General features: G+C 48.4%; 1 protein-coding gene across 5 annotated transcripts in view; it reads left to right on the top strand.

The window, feature by feature from the left end:
* NUP188 (nucleoporin 188) overlaps nucleotides 1–22,896 on the top strand; it is a 45,499-nt gene extending 22,603 nt beyond the window's left edge. For 2 of the 5 annotated variants that reach the window (XM_059072554.2, XM_067040573.1), the window contains 33 exons: nucleotides 365–454; nucleotides 2,131–2,196; nucleotides 3,154–3,273; nucleotides 3,840–3,966; nucleotides 5,427–5,579; nucleotides 5,780–5,906; nucleotides 6,116–6,203; nucleotides 6,296–6,372; nucleotides 7,068–7,182; nucleotides 8,320–8,440; nucleotides 8,563–8,629; nucleotides 9,289–9,417; nucleotides 9,723–9,862; nucleotides 11,040–11,146; nucleotides 12,175–12,381; nucleotides 12,501–12,670; nucleotides 13,183–13,252; nucleotides 13,658–13,725; nucleotides 14,158–14,353; nucleotides 16,488–16,565; nucleotides 16,883–16,968; nucleotides 17,210–17,355; nucleotides 17,569–17,750; nucleotides 18,817–19,017; nucleotides 19,160–19,252; nucleotides 19,617–19,775; nucleotides 20,123–20,260; nucleotides 20,905–20,979; nucleotides 21,067–21,291; nucleotides 21,424–21,555; nucleotides 21,794–21,867; nucleotides 22,004–22,133; nucleotides 22,273–22,896. In XM_059072554.2, the coding sequence (XP_058928537.1) occupies nucleotides 365–454; nucleotides 2,131–2,196; nucleotides 3,154–3,273; nucleotides 3,840–3,966; nucleotides 5,427–5,579; nucleotides 5,780–5,906; nucleotides 6,116–6,203; nucleotides 6,296–6,372; nucleotides 7,068–7,182; nucleotides 8,320–8,440; nucleotides 8,563–8,629; nucleotides 9,289–9,417; nucleotides 9,723–9,862; nucleotides 11,040–11,146; nucleotides 12,175–12,381; nucleotides 12,501–12,670; nucleotides 13,183–13,252; nucleotides 13,658–13,725; nucleotides 14,158–14,353; nucleotides 16,488–16,565; nucleotides 16,883–16,968; nucleotides 17,210–17,355; nucleotides 17,569–17,750; nucleotides 18,817–19,017; nucleotides 19,160–19,252; nucleotides 19,617–19,775; nucleotides 20,123–20,260; nucleotides 20,905–20,979; nucleotides 21,067–21,291; nucleotides 21,424–21,555; nucleotides 21,794–21,867; nucleotides 22,004–22,133; nucleotides 22,273–22,449 (4,134 nt within the window). In that variant the 3' untranslated portion in view covers nucleotides 22,450–22,896. Of the gene's footprint in view, nucleotides 1–364; nucleotides 455–2,130; nucleotides 2,197–3,153; nucleotides 3,274–3,839; nucleotides 3,967–5,426; nucleotides 5,580–5,779; nucleotides 5,907–6,115; nucleotides 6,204–6,295; nucleotides 6,373–7,067; nucleotides 7,183–8,319; nucleotides 8,441–8,562; nucleotides 8,630–9,288; nucleotides 9,418–9,722; nucleotides 9,863–11,039; nucleotides 11,147–12,174; nucleotides 12,382–12,500; nucleotides 12,671–13,182; nucleotides 13,253–13,657; nucleotides 13,726–14,157; nucleotides 14,354–16,487; nucleotides 16,566–16,882; nucleotides 16,969–17,209; nucleotides 17,356–17,523; nucleotides 17,751–18,816; nucleotides 19,018–19,159; nucleotides 19,253–19,616; nucleotides 19,776–20,122; nucleotides 20,261–20,904; nucleotides 20,980–21,066; nucleotides 21,292–21,423; nucleotides 21,556–21,793; nucleotides 21,868–22,003; nucleotides 22,134–22,272 lie in introns of all 5 variants that reach the window. The other 3 variants (XM_067040572.1, XM_067040571.1, XM_059072553.2) reach the window with 3 other exon arrangements.
* Nucleotides 22,897–23,968: the final 1,072 nt, after the last annotated feature.

Below are 23,968 nucleotides of genomic sequence, written 5' to 3'. Positions count from 1 at the left end.
TCAACTTGTTGGCACTGGTTGATTTATCTCAGTGACAGTTCAGGCAGCTGCATCATTCATACCAACACATAGAGACTCTATCCTTTTTGTAGGCTGGAGATGGTTTTCTTCCCCACAAAAACTTTGATCATTTTGAAAATGGTTCCTTTTTGATGTTATTCTTGACTATGTTGTAATATTTATGGTTCCTGCTTTCTCTTTTCTCCCTTTGTCTTCCTGATCTTGGGACCAAAGTAGGAATTAAGAAGCCTCAGGTTCTCTTCCCATTTGTTTACAGAGACTATATTAATGTGATGGGATTGTGCTGAGTCTAGAAAAGAGTGGTGTTACTCAGAATTACCCACTGACTCCTTTGTCATTACAGTGTACCACTAGCACCGCGTGCATGTGTGTCTACGGACTCCTTTCTTTTGTTCTGACCTCGCTGGAGCTGCACACTCTGGGCAATCAGCAGGTCAGTGTCTGGCTTTCATGAGACTGTCTACACTGCCCCGCTTCGCGGTCATCTTCCTAAGGTACCCCTTTGCAGATGATACAACACAGACCCATTCACTTCAAGTATGATTTGTTTATTGTTGTTTTCCACTTATTATATCGTAAGAATGATTAAAAAATTAGAAAGTGCTGATACAAACAAAAAACTATAATCCCACCTTGCAGGATAACATGTTAACATTTTGATGTGTTCCCTTCCAAACATAAAAATATAATAATTCTCTAGAAATGGAATCACAATGTATATACTGTTTTGTAACCTATTTTTTTTGCTCTGTAGTGCATCTGTCCCAAACAGCTGTGGATGCTAATTAATATTCTTGTGCAATATATATATATATTTTTTTGCGGTACATGGGCCTCTCACTGTTGTGGCCTCTCCTATTGCGGAGCACAGGCTCCGGACGTGCAGGCTCAGTGGCCATGGCTCACGGGCCCAGCCGCTCCGCGGCATGTGGGATCTTCCCGGATCGGGGCACGAACCCGTGTCCCCTGCATCGGCAGGCGGACCCTCAACCACTGCGCCACCAGGGAAGCCCTCTTGTGCAATATTTTAAAAAATTTATATATACTGAGGTTTTTTTATTTTTTACATGGTGTTGTAAACTCATGGATTTAAACATATTAGCTGTTTTAATTCATTGCAGTCATTATTCTTTTTTCATTTTTTTGTTTGTTTGATGTTTTTCTGCAGTTAGTATTCTTAGGCTCAGGTTGCCCCATCTTTGGCCGGTAAGAGCTTTTTCAGATTAGCTTCTGAATCTGTTTGACATTTCCCTTACACATTTGATAGCTCTATTGCTTTCTGATATGACAAAATCTTGCAGGATTATCTTAGAAGATTCTTGCCCCAGACCTGGAATCTGCCATTTCTCCAAGGAGCCCTGGTTCCTTTCAGTGGGAAATGATATTCGAGCAGTTCTTTATAACTAAGTCATTGTATTCATTTATGATGAGTGACTTATTTTGGAAATTGAAGAAGTTGATTAAGTTGATGAAAATGAATATTTCTTATCATTGGAGAGAAAAGAAATTGGTGTTAATTGAAAGAATCAATTTCCAAAGCTCTAGGAGCATAGAACAAGCTTTGCATCCTTTGCCAAAATTCTGGTCACATTTGGACCCTACTATATGCCTGGAGGATTGGTGTTAACATTTTGGCGTTACAGGTGTCCTGGTACTTGGAATTTTTTCAATAAATCATTTCACAAGCCTTCACTAGATTCCCAGTGTGTGCCAAACTCTGTGCCAGGTGCTGGGGATGAAATATTTTAAAAGGTGTTATTCTTGACCTCTAGGAGCATAGTTTAGCTGAAGCTAGTAGTACCTCACATTTACATGGCATTTTAAACTTTACAGTTCATTTTCTCTTACATTATCTCATTTAATCCTTATGACAACACTGTGAAGCAGATAATGGTTTCACCATTTTAGAATTTGAAGTTCAGAAAGGTTAATTTGCCTAACATCATACAACAGATTAAGATTACATCCCTTACTTTTTAATCCCAGAATTCTTTCTGACATACTATATGAAGGTATTATTCATGTTTTTATTTTAACAGGATACAGTTAAAAAAAGATGGACTGGTTCAACTAGGGAAAATAAGCATTTTCTTCTTCCCTCCCCAACAGGATGTAATTGACACAGCATGTGAAGTCCTGGCAGACCCTTCTCTTCCAGAACTGTTCTGGGGAACAGTAAGTATGTCAGAGGGAGCAAAAGAATTTATTAAACACTTACTTTGTGATAGGTCTTATACTAAGCTTTTAAGTCTATTTTCTCATAATCTATACAAAAATCTATGGATTGGCTGGTATTATTATCATCACCATTTTGCATGTGAGGAAATGTGATGCTTGGAGATGTGAAGTGATTTGCCCAAGCTCGTCACAGCTAGACAGTCAGGATCAAGATCTAGTTCTGTCTGACTTGAGTCCCTAGTCCACATTATTAACCAGTGTGTTCTCTCTCCTACCCATCAAGTCTTTTTTTACATTGAGAGTCTCAGGCACCAGTAGTGCTCTAACTCCTGAACGTACCACTGGGCAATTGTAATTGTGTCTTAAGGAATTTCAGAATATTGTAACAGGTTTAGAGTAAGAATATGGCTTTGGAGAGAACAGTTTCTCACCAGTACTTAGTCTTACCATTGACGGCCTCAAGTCTCAAGGTCCAGCTGATGAATAAATCTGTTTTCCCTTAAACTGTGGCCTGACTGATTTGCCTGTATATCTTATCCTCTTTTTCCTGAGATGCTATCCAGTCTTACAGAATCAGTGTTCCAGGGAGAAGCCGGTGGGAAACAAATTTCAGATTGAGGATGTGTTGCTCGTGTGTGTGGTGCTGTCTGCTGACATGTTGTGGGTGCTTTTCACGTTAGTGGAAACAGGCCATGCACAGGTGAATGGTGTTTTCCTATGGGGAGGACGGCAGAGGTCACTGGAGGCAGCAATGGACTCTCCTCAGGTCCTGACTCAATCAGTTACTGACAGCCTTTTTCAGTGGAAACGTGGAAGTCTTAAATTATTAGAGAGGAATGATGTCTGCCTAAAGGAAAGGATTAATTTTACCTTCCTTATGATTGCTGGGCAGTTCAGAGATGTGTTAATCCGTGGATAATGTGAAGGTCCGTGACTTCTACCCTTCCATCATAGGAGCCAACCTCTGGTCTTGGGATCATTCTAGACAGTGTATGTGGAATGTTTCCCCATCTCCTCTCTCCACTCCTGCAATTGCTACAAGCCCTCGTATCAGGGAAGTCTACTGCTAAGAAGGTAGGTTGTTCAGTTAGATGCCTAAATAGAGTAGGAGATGTTTTTTAGGAATCCTTTTTGCTTTCCACATTGAAATTTCATTGCCATGGCAAGAATTAGTCTGAGGTTGAATGAAAAATGCCAAAGATAGTGCATCAGTTCTATAAAATTAAATTTAAATCTTTTTATTAAGTACCTATTGTAGATATTGTGGGAGTGAGACAAAATGGAAGTCCCTTAGTATCTAGATGGAAGGGAATAAGGGGTCTAAGAAATAAGTAATAAAGCCATGTGGTATGTAACTAATGTCATCTGAGTGGTAAAGACCATACTGTTCAGGAGAGGCAACCCTCTGTGGAGTGAGGGGGGCCTTGACTTGGGTGTTAAAGAATAATAAGGATTTGGCAAGGAGTGCAGAGGCAAGTCTAAGAAGAGTCACAGGGATGGGTTTGTAAGAAGTTTGAGAGTCAGCACAGTCTGGCTGACCACACAGTCTGGCTAAAAGAGCAGAAAAGCAGATGGGAAAGACCCCTTAAATGTCCCCCTGGTAAATGTGTGACTGAGTTTTTTTTTCTGTGTGTTGGCAGGTATATAGTTTCTTGGATAAGATGTCTTTCTACAATGAACTTTATAAGCACAAGCCCCATGATGTGATCTCCCATGAAGATGGAACTCTCTGGCGGAGGCAAACACCCAAACTCCTTTACCCTCTTGGTAAGATAGGCAGACCCTGGTTCAGTTGTCTCTTTTCCATGGCCTCTGTGTGGACCTTACTGCTGTTTTAATACTTCACATGCGTGCCTTTAAAGCAGGTCCTTCTCCTCTCCACTGTGCTTGTTGATTTGCTGATAATTTATTAGTTAGTTTCTCACTTTTTTCCATCTTTAGATTGTTTTACTTCAAAAATAATGCATGTTCATTATAACAAGGGAAAGAATGCAGAGATACATTTTAAAAAGCTAATCTAATCTCTCTTTAGACCTGTCTCCATCAGATGATTAATGTTAAGAGTTTGGTGTGTGTCCTTTTGCACATTTCTATGTTCTCTCACAAATTCATTCTGCAAGCTGATTTTATTACATGTGGATCTGACTCATTCTTTTTAGTAACTATGTGTAATTATTCTTGATGTCCCATAATTTTTTATCTTTTCCCTTCCAGAGGACATTTAGGCTGTGTCAGGTTTTTGCCACTATAAACAATGCTGCTTTGGGGACATATACCTTTATATACTAGTGCTTTTATTTTTAGTATATAGAATCCCCAAAGTGGGATTGTGGGTAAAAGGGTATATACAATAAAATTTTTAAATGCATGTCCACTGACAGATGAAATGGATTTTTTAAAATGTGGTATATATAAGTGAGACATCAAGTCTTCCTAAGAGCCAAAACGTGGAATATTATTCAGCCTGAAAGAGAACAGGAATTCTGACACATGCTATAACATGGGTGAACCTTGAAGGCATGATGCTGAATGAAATAAGACAGTTCCAAAAGAACAAACACTGTTCCACTCATATGAGGTACTTAGTCAGATTTACAGAGACAGAAAGTAGAATGGTGGTCACAGGGGCTGAGGGATGGGGTAATGGAGAATTATTGGTTAATGGGTATAGAATTTCAGTCTTGCAAGATGAAAACAGTTCTTTGGGTGGATGGTAGTGATGGTTGCATAACTATGTGAATGTACTTAATGCCACTGGACTGAACACTTAAAAATGGTTAAAATGGTATATTTTATGTATTTTTTACCACAGTTTTAAAAAGTAATAAAAAGTTTTGAATGGTAATGTCAAATTAAGTTGTAGAAAAATGTTGTAGCAATTTCCTTTCCTACTGGCAGTATCTAAGGGTAGCAGCCTTACTGTTCTAATCTCGGCATCATTACCAACTTACCCAGTCACCCAGGCACCTCCCATAAGGTGGTCTTGGTGTAGTCATCATTTGAGTGGAGAACCACTCGGCACTCAGCTGTTTTTCAGACACATGGAAAGAGTCACTTCCCCAGTGACAAGAGAGGGGGTTTGTTTTTCTTTTTCTTTTTAATGGAAAAAGCTGTAGCAGTGTTGGATACTAGGAAGAGAAGCTGCGTCTCTTTGTGATTAAATATTGCTGTCTGTTATAGGAGTCACCTCTTCCTATTAGACTAATTTCTCTTTCTGCCTTCCTTAGGGGGTCAGACCAACCTTCGCATACCTCAAGGCACTGTGGGCCAAGTAATGTTGGACGATAGGGCCTACCTGGTACGCTGGGAATACTCTTACAGCAGCTGGACCCTCTTCACCTGTGAGATTGAAATGCTGCTTCATGTTGTTTCCACTGCAGGTGAGGTCAGCTTTGGGAGACATCTCTGTGGGAAGAAAAATGGACATGCTTAGAGGATTTGGAAGATAGAGAATTTCAAGATAAGATTCAGAACCTTCCAGATTGTGATTAGCATAATTTGTTCATCTGGGTCTCGGAGACTGTTTAGTGATCTTAAAGGAATTGTTTTCATTGAAATCACAAGCTTCCTTCCCCCTCAGATGTGATTCAGCACTGCCAGCGGGTCAGACCCATCATTGATCTGGTCCATAAGGTCATCAGTACAGACCTATCGATAGCAGACTGTCTCCTGCCCATCACGTCCCGCATCTACATGCTGCTGCAGCGGTCAGTATCTGGTAACTCCACTGGGCTAAAGTCCGCACATATTCCACTGTGGACAGCCCTGGTGTGGTATCTATCCCCAGCTGAGGGCTTTCCTGTTTTCACATCCCTGCTGCCAGGAGGGATTTGGGAAGAGAGAACTGGAAAATATTTGTGATGGAACAAGTCGTATTATTCATTTTACTGAGTACAGTGCACTGTTCTCCAACCAGGTTAACGACCGTGATCTCCCGGCCTGTGGATGTCATTGCTTCTTGTGTCAATTGCTTGACCGTTCTGGCTGCCCGGAACCCAGCAAAGGTGAGACACCAAGTCTTCCTAACAGCCGAAAAATGTCACGCTTGGTGTATACCTGAAGACATGGACATTTGACTCTTCTTTTCCCTTCTAAGGTCTGGACTGATCTTCGTCACACAGGCTTTTTACCTTTCGTGGCCCACCAGGTCTCCAACATGAGTCAGATGATCAGGTGAGCCCGGTCTTAGGGATTAGAGTACATTCCCTGGGAGTACCATATACATTTCAGATCTAAGCTGGCTTCGTTAGTTTTAAAGATGCTTCTCTGCCCGTTTGCTCCTTGTCTGTTCAGCCCTCTCACCGGAAATGAGTGAGGGCAAAAGAGGTGCTGGGACTTGGGGCACAGGGGCTGCTTTCCTCTTAGGCCAGCACTGATGGTTCACAGTCTTCAAAGCCTGAGAGAGAGAGAGAGACAGAGAAAGAGGTATTTCTCATTCACCTTAGGTACGTGGGAGTTAACTTTCCAGTCTAGAGAGTCCAGAGGTTTTTGGATCCAGAGGCTCAACTTCCCCTTTTTAAGCCATAGTCACTCTGTACTTTTCCTTGATTCATGGCCACTCAAGCTTGCCTGGTAGACCAGGTATTAATACACAGGCTCCATCTTACTACCTGAACATTCTCTCCTTGCTTTCTTTTGCTTACAAGACGAGGATGTTTTTGTCATGCTTATTTGATTTTCCACTTTTGAGGTTGTATATCAATAAAGTCTTTAATGCTTACCCTGGGTATTAAATAGCCTAGATTTGATTAATTCCTTTGCAGAGCTTTCCTATTTTATGCCCAAGCCATCTAAATAATAAGAAGAATGCTCTGTGATTATAATTTTTTGAAACCTTTTTTTCCCTCTGCCTCTCTGTCTTTTCCCAGTGCCGAGGGGATGAATGCTGGAGGGTATGGAAACCTCTTGATGAATAGTGAACAGCCCCAGGGCGAGTATGGAGTCACTGTTGCCTTTTTGCGCTTGATCACCACTCTTGTCAAGGTAAAATCTAATCAGATAGAAGCATCTGAAATAGTTTCCCTGCCCCCAGCTACTGTAGTCTTTTTGTTTGCAGCTAGACGAGTTGTCCTGAGTTTATGGTGATGACAGTTTCTGTGTATTCAGTATTTATTGTGTGCCAGATTCTATAGTAGATGCTTTATCTGTGTTAACTTGCTTAATATTCAGAGGCTGTATGGTATAATGTAACAACTCTCAAGCTATTTTGACAGAGCTCAGGGTAATATGTACACATTACATCGTATCCCAGGATACACATTGTATGTTTACTTCTAAAGCAGGGTTTCACAGTACAACACTACTTTTACTATGCAAGATGCACTCAGATGTTTTCTAATAAGTTATCTCACAATCCACTAATGGGTCACAGCTCCCTTTGAAAAATACTTGTGTAGCATAGATTTTGGAGTCAGAATTAGGTTTACATTTCAGGTTGACCACTTACTAGCTGCATGACCTTGGGCAAGTATTGAATTTCTTAGAACCTCTCTAAACTGGGATGATAAATATCTCTGCCTCATGGAGTTGTTGAGAGGGCCACACATGAAAAATACTCAGCACACTTCCTGCCTGCAGGAGTCAATCAGTGAATGCTTAAAAAGACAGAAACAATCCTATGTAGGGGTAGGGATATAGATATTGATGTTTATATAAAGAAGCCCCATTTTTAAGATAAGGAAGCTGATGGTAACAAGTACTATTAGGACAGAATTTGGAGTGTCAGCTCTCCTTTCTGATATCTGAGTGATGGGGTAGAGGTTGGGGGTGGGTGGTGATCATGGCAGCGAAACTGACCTTCTCCATCATCAACAGTCCTACATCCTCTGTGTTTAAGAGAGACCTCTCTTCTGCTCAGGTTTAGCCTTCATCCCTCTCTTTCTTATAGGTGCCTTTTGTGACATTGTCAAATTGTCTTTTTAGTCCCTTTCTCTGTTCTAGAGAAACCTACAACTTGGATTCAGTTGAACTAGAGTATTCTGATGTTTCTTTTTTTTTTTTCCACTGATGGCCAAGGTTTGCCCAGATTTCCTTTGGACCTATGGTTTTGGACTTAAATCTCTAGTGACAAAATGACTTACCTTTAAGTGGCATAAACCCTCACAGCATGGTTTCTTGTAGGGGCAGCTTGGTAGTACCCAGAGCCAAGGGCTGGTGCCCTGTGTCATGTTTGTGCTGAAGGAGATGCTACCGAGTTACCACAAGTGGCGGTACAACTCCCACGGAGTGAGAGAACAGATTGGTAAGGAAAGCATGGGCCGGCAAGATGGGAGGAATTGCTGGTTCCCTGGATTTTTCTCTCTTTCTTGGGATAAGGTTCATCACACAAGGCCGTGTCATTCCTCTGTCTTTTCTGGAGTCCAGGTTGCCTGATCCTGGAGCTGATTCATGCAATACTGAACCTGTGTCATGAGACAGACCTGCACAGCAGGTAGGAGGCGGGTGATTGCTAGAGCTCGGTACTCTCGGATGCTGCCAGTCCGCAAGGGAAGACACAGGCTTCTGCTGTGCAGAGCTATCTCATTCTTGCGGAGTACTCAACTTGGTTAGGCCCAGAGCTCGGTGCTCCTGGGTTCTGACTTGCTTTCCACCAGGCTGTTTCTCCTTTCTCCCTGTGAAGAGAGAAGAGCAAATGAAATGGGAACAGGGTTGTTCCCAGTGAAATTGTACACACACACACACACACACACAGACCTTTTTTATGACCTTTACAAAAATTATGCATGTTCATTGGGAAACAGGACTATTAACAAGTTAATGTGTATCTTCTAGGTTTTTTCCTCTGCTTGTACTAACTCTGTACCTTTTATTTCCATGCCACTGCATATAGATCTGTCTTGTTTTAATGGTTCCATGCATTCCATTGTATGGATTAATTATGATTCATTTCAGTAAGCATATCCATTAATTGATAGACATTTAGATTGTTTTGCAGGGTCTATTTAAGGAAAGGAATCAGAGTGACTTCCTCTGGCAGCGAGAGCTGATCTGTATCACTAACGTCCAATTGTTTAGGTTTGGACAATACCCTTTCCTTCCAGTAGTAAATTTGGCAGCTCCCCGGTAACTCAGAACACGTGTGTCTTCCAGTCATACCCCCAGTCTGCAGTCTCTGTGCATCTGCAGCCTGGCCTATACGGAAGCCGGACAGACTGTGATCAATATCATGGGCATCGGCGTGGACACCATCGACATGGTGATGGCTGCTCAGCCCCGCAGGTAGGCCTCCCTTGCCACCTTCCCCCATTCATCTTTATTGTGCCTGCATGTTGTAAGAACTTCAGCATAAGAAAGACAACCTTGTTCTTCCTAGGGCATAGCCTTTGTATAACCTAGTGGCTGCCCTGTAGACTGGCACATAGCAAAGGGGGTTGATTGCTCCTCCTCTCTCCTAGTTTGGACTGGGGCCTCTAAAAGAAGCTGTTGAACTCTGGGATTATTGTTGGAATCTAATTCATGAGAGCACATATATTGCGAATGAAGTCATTGTCTGAATCAACTTTGGTTTCTATTTGGCACCCTAGTGATGGGGCAGAGGGCCAGGGGCAGGGCCAACTGCTGATCAAGACGGTGAAACTGGCATTCTCCGTCACCAACAATGTTATTCGGCTGAAACCTCCTTCTAATGTGGTGTCCCCCCTGGAACAGGCTCTCACACAACATGGTATGTAATTTTCTTCCACTCAGCAGCATTTCTGCCCGTAAGTACGTACTTCAGGCTGTGTTTTTAGAGGTCAACAATATTTTCTGATGAACTCTTTGAGGAAATTTGGGAGTGATCACCAGTTCCCATCCTGGACTTAGAAATAAGAAGACTGTATCATACTTCATCTCTGTCTCCTATTGATGACAGAATAATAGTAAAGAAGCACATGTTCAAAGTTAGACTGTCTAGGTTCAAATTCTGACTTCAACCAGCTTTGACCGTGGGCACATAATTAAACAACTCTGCTTCAGATTTCTCATCTATGAAGTGGGGATAATAGCAGTATCTACCTTATGAGATTATAATGAAGATTAAATTACTACTTGTAAAACCTGGTACCTGTTTAGTATTGACTGTTATTACTGTTTGACCTTAAACTACTCATTTAATCTCTTTGGGACCCAGTTTCCTCATTTTCAGGTAGGCGTTTGGGTAACGTCTACAACCTTTTTTGAGCTGTATCATTTTGGGATTTTTAGCCTTTCAGTGCCATGCTTTAATGTGATGGCACTTTAATGTGGTTAGGTTTTCCTAACCTATTTGTTAAAAGGCTGTTTTCTTAAAAATGTATCTTTTTCTGTTCTTTTTTTTTTGTTTTTTTTTAAAATTTTATTTAATCTGTTATTTTTTTATTTTTGGCTGCGTTGGATCTTCGTTGCCGTGCGCGGGCTTCTCACTGAGGTGGCTTCTCTTGTTGCGGAGCATGGACTCTAGGCGCATGGGCTTCAGTAGTTGTGGCTTGTGGGCTTCCGTAGTTGTGGCTCACAGGCTCTAGAGTGCAAGCTCAGTAGTTGTGACACACAGGCTTAGTTGCTCCGCAGCATGTGGGATCTTCCTGGACCAGGGCTTGAACGCGTGTCTCCTGCATTGGCAGGTGGATTCTTAACCACTGCGCCACCAGGGAAGTCCCTCTTTTTCTGCTCTTAAATAATTGGATTGAGCTGTTTACCCCCAATCCTGCCTGTCCCCTTGGCTACTGAAAAAAGGGTGATACAGCCACCTAGATTTGCTCTGGCCTTCCAAGTACTTGAGAGTAAATTCCCTCACATATATGAGCCTTTTTGAACAGAAGGCTGTCTTAAGAGCTTGAATCAGGCATGCTTTGGTGTCTAAACTGTTTCCTGTACTTCTTCAGGTGCCCATGGGAACAACCTTATTGCTGTTCTTGCCAAATACATCTACCACAAACACGACCCTGCTTTGCCACGTCTTGCCATCCAGCTACTGAAACGTCTGGCCACGGTAGGATCCCACCTAACGAGTCAAAGCCCCAGAAAACTGACTTTGTGCTTGAGACCACTCTTGCTTTCTCCCAAGAGAAGTAGCTAACTTGGACTTTTAAAGTGATGTAGCCATAAAGACACACATACACGTGCAAATTGTGTTTTATGAGAGGTTATTTTTTTCCCTGTTTATAAAAGACATACAAATTCATTTGAAAATGTTTATTTAAATGTTACAGATAAATGTAACATAGAAAGTTAAGGTACCCTATGATCTCCCCATTCCAAGAAGTCCTATGAGCAGGTTGGTACGCATTGCCCCAGATTTCTTTTTATCTGTGCTTATATATTAAGGGATGTTTGGTGTGAGCTTTTGTTCTTTCCAAAAGCAGAATTCCACGATACATACTGTTTTGTGTCTAGCTTTCTTCACTTAACACGATATCCTGCAGTCTTGCCGTGTGGGCACATTTGGGGCTACTTCATTCTCTAATGCTTTCACGGCATGCCATAGAACGGATGCATCCTAATTTATTTGGGCTATTTTCTGTCTTAGTGTTAAACAGTGCTGTAGTGAACATTCTTATCCATAGAACTCTGTAAACTTTTGTTTATAGTTCCTAAAAATTAGATAGATATCAATGGACATTTTAATTTTTGTTAGAAATTTTGAAATTACCCTCCAAAAAGGATTGTAACAGTTTATGCTCCTAAAACCCAAGTCTTGTATCCTTGCCACAGTGGCTTTATCAGTTTTTTAATCTTTGCTAATCTAATAGACAAGTCAATATCTTTTTTTAACTTTGCATTTATTTAACCATGAGAGAGGTTGTCATGTATCTTTTTATGTTGATTACTATTTCTTGTGGGAATCGTTGGGCATCTTTTGCTGTAGTTTGGAATGATGTCTCTTTTGATCCAGAGCTATCCATCTGAATGTTTCCCTTTCTGGCATTTCCCGAGAGTTGTTCAGCACCTTTCTTCAGGAGTCTGTTGAGGTCTCTCTGGAGGTAGAGCTCTAAGCCTGTGTGTCCCGGTCTCCACCAGGTGGCCCCAATGTCAGTATATGCCTGCCTGGGCAATGATGCGGCTGCCATCCGCGATGCCTTCCTGACCCGACTGCAGAGCAAGATTGAGGACATGCGCATCAAAGTCATGATTCTGGAATTCCTCACAGTTGCCGTAGAGACGCAGCCAGGCCTCATTGAACTGTTTCTGAATCTGGAGGTGAAGGATGGCAGTGATGGCTCCAAGGTGAGCCTGCACCCGGGATGAAGCTGGGAGACGGCTCCCTGGGAGGTGGGTGCTGGACTCTGCGGGTCCAGTTGATGGCAGAAGCTGTGGGGCTGAACTCTCGCCTGCGCCTCTTGCAGGAATTCAGCCTTGGGGTGTGGAGCTGTCTCCACGTGGTGCTGGAGCTGATTGATTCCCAGCAGCAGGATCGCTACTGGTGCCCACCGCTGCTGCACCGTGCAGCCATTGCCTTTCTGCATGCCCTGTGGCAGGACCGTCGGGACAGTGCCATGCTGGTCCTCAGAACCAAGTGAGTCTGTCTCCAGGAGTTACTTAACCTCCAGAGCTCATGTCCTTGTCTGTAAGATGGGGTAACAGTCATTCTGAGAGATTTGTTGTGACAGGTCCCTGGGCACATGCATAAAAGAGCTTAGTGCCTGGGTCGGTGTGGGGGAGTTTATTCTCTTTTTAAAGCTGCCACCAGCAGGCGTAACCTTTACTCTGATGTGTTTACCTTAGAGTTTCCACCTTTTGCATTTCTGCCTTCTGCCAACCCCCCAAAACCATCATTCGTGAGAAACAGTAGATTCGGATGAGAGTGGCTCGCTCAAGCCATTGGCCTGAATGGAGCACGCTTTTCTTTTGGAGCCTGTTTTGTCCATGGAACCCTTGATGTTTATGTAGGAGCAAGCAGCCCATGCGGCAGTTGTTAGGGTTGTGGGAGCGATAAAATGTGGAGAAGTAACCACCAGGGTGGGGTGGGGAGAGGAGAAGGGACCAGGTAAGAGAACATGTGATCGCCAACACGTATTTTCTTTTTAGACCCAAGTTCTGGGAGAATTTAACCAGTCCACTATTTGGAACCCTTTCTCCTCCCTCAGAAACATCCGAGGTGAGCAGTGGTGGAGGGAGGGACAGTGACTGCAAGTCCCTGGGAGTCAAGGCTGGGCTGTGAGACTGAGCTGTGGAAAGTGCGCCTTCGCTAATTAAACAACCAGAATGTTTTCCTCACTAGAAACTTCTCTCTCAGAGAAGTGCTTGCCTCCTCTCCCTTTGCTGTCTTGCTCTGGGAAGTAGAGCGGCAGGCCCTGCTCTGTGCTGCTGGCTGTGTGGTCCCCACTCACTTGGAGACACTGTGGACCTGATGCTTGTGCTCTTGCTAGTTAGATGCGCACTCGCATTCGACAGGGAATGTGCTCTCTCGTTTTCCAGTGTCGGGTCCCTGCTCTGTGTCCTTGTGGGAGCACGGGGCACCAGGGGAGAGGTTCTCATGATTCTCTGCTCTCCCCCTCCACAGCCCAGCATCCTGGAAACCTGTGCCCTAATCATGAAGATAATTTGCTTGGAGATATACTATGTAGTTAAGTGAGTCCTTTCCCCTTTTGGGATTTTAATTAGAGGTTTGCGGCGGGGGGACCATGGTAGTCTACAGCTGAGGGCACAGCTGTATGAGCCAAGGCAGAGGAGAGAGCTGGTTTGGAGCCATTTATGGAGGGCCACTGGTCTGTGTCCCTGGCCAGCCCATTGATGGCATATATGATTGTCAGAAAGAGTTATTGTGAAGCAAACTCCATGTGCTCGGGATTTTATGGAGGAGGAATCCTAGAAAAGGCCTCAGCCTGACCCATTATGTTGAGCAAGAAGTGTGAGCCCCACACATCGGAGCTGATCGGGAGCTGTCTGCATTTAAGCCCGTGTGAAGTGGCTTTTCTCTGCCTCAGCAACAGCCTGTGCCCGTCACATTCCCATCTGCTTTTAAAACCTAACTGTAGCTTTTGTTTCTTCTTGAAACCATAGGGGCTCATTAGACCAGTCTTTAAAAGATACACTCGAGAAATTTTCCAGCGAGAAACGCTTTGCCTACTGGTCAGGGTATGTCAAGTCCTTGGCAGGTCACACAGCTGACACAGAGGGCAGCAGCTGCACCTCCCTGGTAGAGTATCAGATGCTGGTCTCCGCCTGGAGGATGTTTCTCATCATCGCCACCAGTCACGTAAGAACCTCCTGGGGCATGCGGTTTTCCCTTTGGTATCCTAGCAACGATATGCTGGACGCCTAGAAGATACAGCCCCTTGGGATAAAGAATGAATTAGGATTTTTCTCTTGAGAGCTAAAATGTAACAGGTTCTGTGCCAAATATGGGGTGTTTGAGGGCTTTGGGGCAAACAAGAGACCCTTAAAGAAAATACAGAGAAGTCATTTTAAATCCCTTCAGACATTCATAAAACCCTCCTACGGCCACCTTTGCGGCCCTGGATAGGTCCAGGGGCTTCCTTCGTTCATCCACCTCTTGTGCACGTGGATAGTTGGCCTTCTCACACTGTGTGCCCTGTGGATGCTAGATACATATTTGTTGACTAGTCAGCAGGTAGCTGCAACGGCTGCAGCTGCAACCTCTCTAGGGAACAGTTGGTTTTCCTTGGTTCTAGAAACAGCATTTCCTGGTTTTCTTAGAAAAAGAACAGAGGCCATTGTCTCTGCAACATGTGTCTACAGAGCATTGGTTTTTAGAGAGAGAGTTAACGTTTGGGAAGAATTTGCATTTTTCCTTGGCTTTTTGTGTGTGTGCGTATGTGTACGTGCGTGTGCTTTGACAATGCCATGTTGTGGAGTAAGGACTTGATATTGACCTATTTTGCCTTAGGGAATCCAGATTACTATCTTGATTTCATTACTAACTTCAGCTTAATAGATGCCCTTTGTTCCAGGCACACTCTTACATCTTCCATGACTTGTTCCCTAGTGCCAGACTGCCCACAGCCTTGGAGCTTGGTTTTGGACCCCTGGAACTGTAGACACACCAAAAGGCTCAACCATCTTGGGGGAATAATTGATTCCCCAGGCAGTAATTTGTGTGTCACCTGCCTTTTAGGTCCTACCTGGGCAGCAGTTCTTGAATTGCAGCTCTGAAAATCCCACCATCCTCTTTTCCCCTAGGAAACCTATCTGGTTTAGTCCAGGATATTGATCATTCATTCATTTAATGGATAGTAATGGAATGCTTACTGTGCGCCAGGCACCGACATACAGCAGTGAATAAGGCAGATATGGTCTTTGATCTCATGGAAGGTGGCCCAATGAGAGAGGCAAATTGTGAACAAATTTACAAAGAAATATAGTTTGGGATTGTGGTAGTTCACTAGAAGGAAATAACCAAGATGCTGTGGTAGGGCTTCCCTGGTGGTGCAGTGGTTAAGAATCCACCTGCCAATGCAGGGGACACGGGTTCGAGCCCTGGTCCGGAGAGATCCCACATGCCGCAGAGCAACTAAGCCCGTGCGCTACAACTAGTGAGCCTGCGCTCTAGAGCCCGCGAGCCACAACTGCTGAGCCTGCGCTCTAGAGCCCGCGAGCCACAACTACTGAGTCTGCGCTCTAGAGCCCGCAAGCCACAGCTCCTGAAGCCCGTGCACCTAGAGCCCGTGCTCCGCATCAAGAGAAGCCACCGCAATGAGAAGCCTGCACACCATAAGGAAGAGTAGCCCCTGATGACCACAACTAAAGAAAAAAGCCTGTGTGCAGCAACGAAGACCCAACACAGACATACATACATAAATACATAAATAAAATTTTAAATATATATATATATATATTTTTAAAAAGATGCTATGGTAGCGACTGCTAAAGGAGGATAGGAGTGGTTGAAGGCCCTCTCTGAGGAGGTGCTGTCCACACTGAGGCCTGAGTGTGTGAGGAACCTTCCAGAGGGTGCTCTAGACAGTCAGAGTCACAGATGCAGGGGTCCAGAAGTGGGAAGAACTCGGCCTGTTCATGGAGGAGAAAAGAGGCCTGTAGGGCTGGAGTCGAGTGAACACAACGGGGGTGATTCCACAATCAGGCGGACCAGATCCTAAGGGGCTCCCAGGCCTTATAGAGGAGTTTGTGTTTCTAGATGGTTCCACTGGGAAGCCTTGAAGGGTCTGAGCAGAGGAAGGATGTCATCGGTGGGGGGAGGTGAACCTGGGCTTGCTTCTGACCATGGCTAAGGTGGACAGAGAAACAGCAGGGTCCTCAAGCCCCATTTTAATCAGGCAGTCGGTGACTAATTACCTGACAGAGGACCCCACCTTTCTTGGCTTTTAGAGTCTGGGAAATTTTCCTGACGTTTTTTTCCTGTTCCTTTGCAGGCGGAGATAATGCACCTGACCGACTCTGCAGTGCGTCGCCAGCTCTTTCTTGATGTGCTCGATGGGACCAAGGCGTTAGTAAGTGTGTCTGGGAGATTTCCCATTCCTCCCAGGGAGAAGGTCTCCGAGGTCAAATAGCTGCTCACAAGCCTGCAGCCGCAAGAGTGGTCAGGTCAAAGGGCTCAAGTGGCCTGGGAGGCCCGAGGCTGCAGTGGGAGGCAGAGGCCTGCTGCCGCCATGCCAACCCCTGGCCTCTTCCCCGTGACCCACCCCTGTGAGCTCGCTGCTGGGAAAGAAAGGCCTGAGGCCGAAGGTGCCTGTGGACGGAGCTCACATCTTCCCGCCTTGTCAGCTCATAGGAAGCCTGATGTTAACTGTGTGCCGTCTCCCCTCAGCTCCTAGTTCCCGCCTCCGTGAACTGCCTCCGCCTGGGCTCCATGATGTGCACCCTGCTGCTTATTCTTCTCCGGCAGTGGAAGAGGTGAGCCCTGTGCCAGGAGGGGCGGCCTGTCCCATCCTCTTTACTGACGCTTGCTTTACCCTTCCCGAAGGGGAGGAAGTGGTTGTGAAATGGGCTGGCCTCCCCTCGTGGGGAATGGGACTCAGGCAGACACCTGATGTGAAGCTCACTGCTCCGCGGGCATCCTGGGGGGAGCAGGGCTGTGTGTGGCCTTTCTCTGAGGTGTATTCTCCCTGCCCTCTGCTCTCCATGTTTCTTCTAGTGAGTTAGGTTCTGTGGATGAAATCCTCAGACCCTTGACGGAGATCCTGGAGGGAGTGCTGCAGGCAGACCAGCAACTCATGGAGAAGACCAAGGCCAAGGTGTTCTCAGCATTCATCACGGTGCTGCAGATGAAGGAGATGAGAGGTGAGGGGCAGAGAGGAGCTGGTGGAGCGGTCTCCCAGCCCGTGTGCCAGCCTGGACAGGGCTTCCTCCACTTCAGAGCCAGATGTTTCTCCTGTGAGGCTCGAGTTTTTGGTCTCGGAACTCTTATCTTCAGGAAAACTCTTTTTCTCCTCCCCTCCCATGGGACAGATGCCTTGGTGAGCCTGACAGCGTCCCCTCCCATCTGCTTTGCAGTGAGTGACATCCCCCAGTACTCCCAGCTGGTGCTGAACGTCTGTGAGACCCTCCAAGAAGAGGTGATTGCACTCTTCGACCAGACCCGCCACAGTCTGGCATCAGGCAGTGCCACAGAGGACAAGGACAGCATGGAAACTGACGACTGCTCCCGGCCCCGGCACAAGGACCAGCGGGATGGGGTGAGGGGGCACCCTGTTTGTCCTTCCCACACGCATCCACAGATGTGAAGTGCTGCCTCCTCTGTGCCAAGCCCCGGGGGGGATTAGTGACCAAGACAGTCACAGCCTGATGGGGAAAGTTAATAAATCAGAGTGTGCAGAGGTGTGTCAGAATTCCATTGTGGAAAGTCCTGCAGGGGTGAAACAGGGAGAATGTGCAGAATGGAGTTCTCACATCATGTAGGGATTCAGAGAGAAAGCGCCCTTTCAGCAGTGACTTGAAGAGCTGGTAGAGCCACGCAGGCCACGGGAGCAGGGGAGCTTCGGGCAGCAAGGACAGCGTGTACTGAGCTGTGGGTAACAGTCATCTGGTGTGAGCCAAGAGGAAGTGAGGCCTTGGAGAGCTGGGGGCTAGGTGACCAGCAGCCTTGTCAGGGTCTTTGGTCTGGCTCCTAAGTGACATAGGAAACGGTTTAAGGATTTTAAGCGAGGGAGAGAAAAGATGAGATTTGTACTTTAGAAAGCGTGCTGCATGTAGTACAGAACACTTTTTCAAGCTGTGGGTCAGGACCTATAAATGGGTCTTGAGCTCATTTGGTTACAACCAGCATTTTAAAAATGAAGTAGAATAAAACGTAAACAAAAATGTCAGTGTGCTTTGCAGGAGATAAGGGTAGGTTTAATGAAAACATGTAAGTATGCCTGTACTGGAGTGCAGTGTAAAACGTATTATTACTTAGGGTGGCTCGTGGTCAACAGTAAGTGAAAAGCCACTGGGATGAAATGGAGTAGAGAGGATCCAGAGAGAGTGAAGGACCATTTAGGAGGCGACTGCAATAGTGCAGCTAGAGGGGAGGCCACTTTGACTCCACGCAGCAGCGGGCTCGGGTTGTGGAGTTGGGAAGGTGCGCTGACACGGCTTGACGGCAGTTTGGGGTGGTGGGGGGAGGGCAGAGTCACAGCTGTGGGACGCGGGCGCTGGAGTCCCGTCTCAGCCAGCTCACTTGGAGGTGGGCGTGACTGGGGGAAGTCCGTCCTCTTCCCTCCTCCTCCCCTTTCACCCATCTTTGCCCCTGGGCCCCAGCAGGTCTGTGTCCTGGGCCTGCATCTGGCCAAGGAGCTGTGTGAAGTGGACGAGGATGGCGACTCGTGGCTGCAGGTGACCCGCAGGCTCCCCCTCCTGCCGACCCTCTTCACCACCCTGGAGGTGAGCCTTCGCATGAAGCAGAACCTGCATTTCACCGAGGCCGCGCTGCACCTGCTCCTCACCCTGGCTCGCACCCAGCAGGTAGGAGGCAAGCCCGAGGGAGCCTCTTTGCTTGTGCTGGGTGGGTTCTGACGCTGCCTGAGTCTCCCAGCCCAAGACCTCCACCTGCCCTTGGGCAGCTGCAGTGACAGCTTCCATCTCATTCTGCATCTTTCCCTCCCAGGGGGCCACAGCAGTGGCTGGAGCCGGCATCACCCAGAGCATTTGTTTGCCCCTCCTGAGTGTGTACCAGCTCAGCACCAATGGGACAGTGCAGGTGAGTGCCAGTGGCCCGCCACTGCCTCCCCCAGCCCCCCTTGGTGCTTTCGCTTGCCCTGGAAGTTGCTCTCTTTAGTGGCCTAGTTAATGCACTGATGGTGCAGAATCCTCCCCGCCCCCAGACTGACCTCTAGCAAGAGAAGCTCACACAGCTAGTTAGTGCTGGATGCGGGTCTAGGACCTAGGATTCCTGTAACTGCTGCCTTCGGACCCCGTCTGGCCTTGCTGGCGTCCATTCCAAGAGCTTTTCTACTCCGACCAGCCAGGCTGCCTCGGCTGCTGGGCTGCAAGGAGGCCCTGCTCTACCTGTCAGCTGGGTTTCTCGGCGCTGTCATGATCCTGTCTGCTGTTTTGTGTCTCAGACGCCCAGCACCTCTCGGAAGTCGCTGGACGCCCCCTCTTGGCCGGGTGTCTACCGCCTGTCCATGTCCCTGATGGAGCGGCTCCTCAAAACCCTGCGGTACAACTTCCTGACCGAGGCCCTGGACTTCGTGGGGGTTCACCAGGAGCGGGCCTTACAGGTGAGGGGCTGCTGGCATCTTTGGGGTCGGGGCTTGGGGTTCAGGGTCGTCTGGGCTGTTCAGGGCTGAGGCTTGGCAGTTGAGCAGTGCCAGTGCTCCCGATTCTGAGATGCCGTAAGGACTGTTGGCTGACAGGCCGAGCAGTGCGGCTGCCCTGCTGAGGGAGGGGAACGGTCTGGGATCCGCTCAGACAGAAACCTTAGTCGGAAACCACAAGCGTTCAGCCACCTGTTAATGCTGCCACCTCAGCGTATGTGGGCCCAGGACCTCTCCTCCCCGCGGGAGGGTGGGAGTAGGCGTGGCAGGTCCCTGAGTCATCCCCTCCTTCCCCACGTCCCCCCTCCCAGTGCCTCAATGCGGTGAGGACGGTGCAGAGTCTGGCGTGCCTGGAGGAGGCGGACCACACCGTGGGCTTCCTCCTGCAGCTCTCCAGCTTCAGGAAGGAGTGGCACTTCCACCTGCCTCAGCTTATGCGGGACGTCCAGGTGGGGCCGCAGACCTGCTTCTTGAAGGGTCTGGGGAAATGCTCGGAGGGGATGGGGCGGGGAGTGAATCGCAGGCCTGGTCCTGGAATGTGGGCTTTTTCTTTAGGTAGCACAGGGTTTGGTTTCACATTGCTCCCTCTGGAGCTGAATTTTCCCTCCACAGGACAGGGCAGCCTTATAGGTTGAGAAGCTGGGCTCTGTGGGATCGACCTTGGTTCGCATCCCTTAGAACAGGACTTGGGGGCCAGCCGAAGAGGGGGACGGGGAAAGAACACAGGCTCTGGAGTCAGACAGGCCTGTCATTTGCTGGTTGCGTGAGCTTGGCGAATGTACTTCACCTCTCTCTAAGCCTTTTTTCTTCTTCTGTAAGATGGGAAAATTATCCCCGTCTTACTTATTTACTTAGGACCTCATACTGTGCCTGGCATCGAGCTGGGTCCCAGGGAAACCGTCCAGGCATCTGTTGACCCACAGTTTGCAGTTGAGCATGCTTGGTGGCTGTGAGATTTTGAGCTACAGAATGTAGGGAGGGGCTCGGGGGGCCAGAGAAGTGCGTTGTTACCATAGAGACCTGCATGGTCGGTCTAGTTGGTTGGGCTGCTGCCTCGAGGCTCCCCCTCACCCCTCCCCTGGGTTTGCTGCAGGTAAACCTGGGCTACCTGTGCCAGGCCTGTACCTCCCTCCTGCACAGCCGCAAGATGCTGCAGCACTACCTGCAGGTAACTGAGCCCTTGTCCGCCACGGCTGCCTGGACCGCCTCACCCCTGGCTTCCGTGGGCTCCAGCCATCTCTTGTCTCCCCCCCAGAACAAAAACGGGGAGGGCATCCCCTCGGCTGTCGCCCCCCGAGCTCAGCGGCCACCTACAGCTGCCCCCTCCTGCTCCTCCTCCAAGCAGCCCACTCCTGACACAGAGGCCTCGGAGCAGCGGGCCTTGCACACCGTCCAGTACGGGCTCCTCAAGATCCTCAGCAGGACCCTGGCTGCCCTGCGCCACTTTACCCCCGACGTGTGCCAGATCCTGCTGGATCAGGTACCAGCCACGCTGTGCCACCAGCCTCCAGTGGAGCCATGAAGGCTCTGCTGTGCCCTGCTCTGCACCAAGAGCTGCCTGCGTCCTGTGGGGCCCTACATCGCTCTCGTCTTGCCTTGCCTTGCCTTGCAGTCCCTGGACCTTGCTGAATACGACTTCCTGTTTGCCCTGAGCTTCACCACCCCCACCTTTGACTCCGAAGTGGCCCCCTCTTTTGGGACCCTTCTGGCCACAGTGAATGTGGCCCTAAACATGCTTGGAGAGGTAAGTTGGGCCCTCAACCCAAGTCTTCCCCGTTTTCCTAACCGTGACCTTGGGCACGTTTATCTAGCCTTCCCTTCGTAACGTGAGTGTGACAGAGCCGACCTGTAAGAATTAGCGTGAGACTTAAATGAATAACTGATAAAATAGCTTAGCGTAGGCCCTGCAAAATGGAAGCTCTCAATGAGTTGGAGCTGTTACTGTTACCTTATTTTTTTAACCCCCGTTTCTTTTTCTCCAGCTGGACAAGAAAAAGGAGCCTCTCACCCAGGCAGTGGGGCTCAGCACACAAGCGGAAGGGACCAGAACACTGAAGTAAGAAAGCCCTCCTTCTGGGATTTGGTTTGGGGTTGGGGCGGTCTTGGGCTGGCTCTTCTCTTGGCTCAGTGGCCCACCGCACACCGCCAGCTTGGCCCTCTCTGCAGCAGCGCCCAAACCTGCCCTTCTCCAGGTCCCTCCTGATGTTTACCATGGAGAACTGCTTCTACCTGCTCATCTCCCAGGCAATGCGTTACCTTAGGGACCCGGCTGTGCACCCCCGAGACAAGCAGCGGATGAAGCAGGAGCTCAGCTCAGAGTTGGTAGGATGGGTAGGGGGCCCCACCTGGTGGGGCGAGGCCCCTAGGGAGGGGCCCCAGGAGGTCCCAGTCCCCCACTTCCCGTGGCCAGCCCTGTGGGTGGGGGACGGGGGGGCCTCACCAGGTGCCTTTTCTCTTGCAGAGCACTCTGCTCTCCAGCCTCTCACGCTACTTCCGCCGGGGAGCCCCCAGCTCCCCTGCTGCTGGCATCCTTCCCTCGCCTCAGGGCAAGTCCACCTCTCTCTCCAAGGTCAGCCCTGAGAGTCAGGAGCCTCTGATCCAGCTAGTGCAGGCCTTTGTCCGACACGTGCAAAGATAGGGCATCGGGCCCGCCGCCCGCCTTCCACTCTCCACCAGCCTGCATGGCAGCCCTGGGCAGCAGGGGTGCTGCTGGCCTGAGGGGCCTGTCTGGGGCTGAGAGCAGCTCCTGTCACCCTCCCCAGAGGAGCCACGACTCCAGCCACTGGCCACCAGCCCCCAGCGTTATTTTTGTAATAGATCAAGAGGTCAACAGCGGGGAGCCACGAGTGTGCCGCGCTCGCAGCCTCATGTTCAGAATGCCCCCAAGAGGTGTATTCCTTTCCTTTAAGCATTCCCCACGGCACCTGACGCTGGCCCCGGGGAGAGACGCGGGAGCCAGTGCCACGTGCAACCAGGAGAGGCTGTACGCACGGGTTTGAGAATCTGTTTTCCACGCTCTGTTCTTGCAGTTTTGGGTAATATTGTGGTCTATTTATACAAATATTAAAATACTGTTTATACACAACCGTGTGGGGTGTACCTTCAAAGCCCAGGGACTAGCCAGCTCTCAGAGCATCGAACCGCCTCCCTTGGCCGAGGGCCCAGAGTGGAGTGGAGGTTTGGGGAAGGCGAGATAGCCACCATTGACCTAACGAACGTTCTTCCGTTCACGTCTCGGCGTTGGGGGTGCTGGGTGGGCACTCAGATTCCCCCCTCCTTGGCCCCCGCCCAGGTCTTGTCCCCCGCCCAGGTCTTGTCCCCGACCCCCTACCACACGCCTCCACTTAACAGCTGGCTGAGCTCACCACCGGGTGGAGCCTTCCTTGAAGCTCTGCTCCTAGTATAGCTCTGTGCCTCCCCCTCCCTTCAGAAGGCCCGGCGGTGGGGTCCACCAGCCTCTAGCCTCCTTGGAACCTAATCACAGAATTCTGGGCCCGGCTACAAGCCTTAATCTAAAACCTGGCTTGTGGCCCAGAGCTACCACTTGAAGTTTCTGGAACCAGACTGACCTGGGCTAGAGTCCCTGCGTGGCCACTTGCCAGTATGGAACCTTGCGGAGGTGACTTTCTGATCTCTTCCCTCATCTGCGAGGACGACAGGAGAATACACTTGAACGTGCTTGGCTCAATGCCGGGCCCCTGGGAAGCACTGTCAGCTGTCAATTACTCAAGCTTAAACTATCATGCAAATTTTACAGTGCACTCCACTCTGCCCGATTTTAGGCAAGTTTTTCTTAGGAATAAAACATTATGCAGCTTCATGGGACCTCCCTGGTGGTCCAGTGGTTAGGACCCTGCGCTTCCACTGCAGGGGGCCTGGGTTCAACCCAGATCCTGCAAGCTGTGGCCCAAACAACCCCCCCCCAAAAAAAAACCACAACAATGTAGATTACACAGCTGTAGTTAGGAGAACAGCACTCCCTCCTGAGCAGCACAGGCAGCGTGGAGGAAGGGAGGCGCTGGCTTTGCCCTAAGAGCTCTCCCTCCCTCTGCCCTAGTGCTTCTGGGAGGGGCCCACTGCAGGCACGTGCAGTTGCTCTCTGTACGTCACGCCCCTGCCCCAGAAGGAGGGGTGGTGCGGATGTGAAGTCTCCTCTT

Source organism: Kogia breviceps, chromosome 8 (assembly GCF_026419965.1).
Source record: "Kogia breviceps isolate mKogBre1 chromosome 8, mKogBre1 haplotype 1, whole genome shotgun sequence".
Lineage (NCBI taxonomy): Eukaryota > Metazoa > Chordata > Mammalia > Artiodactyla > Physeteridae > Kogia > Kogia breviceps.
The sequence above is the reverse complement of the archived record's forward strand: the minus strand, read 5'-3'. Positions and strand labels throughout refer to the sequence as shown.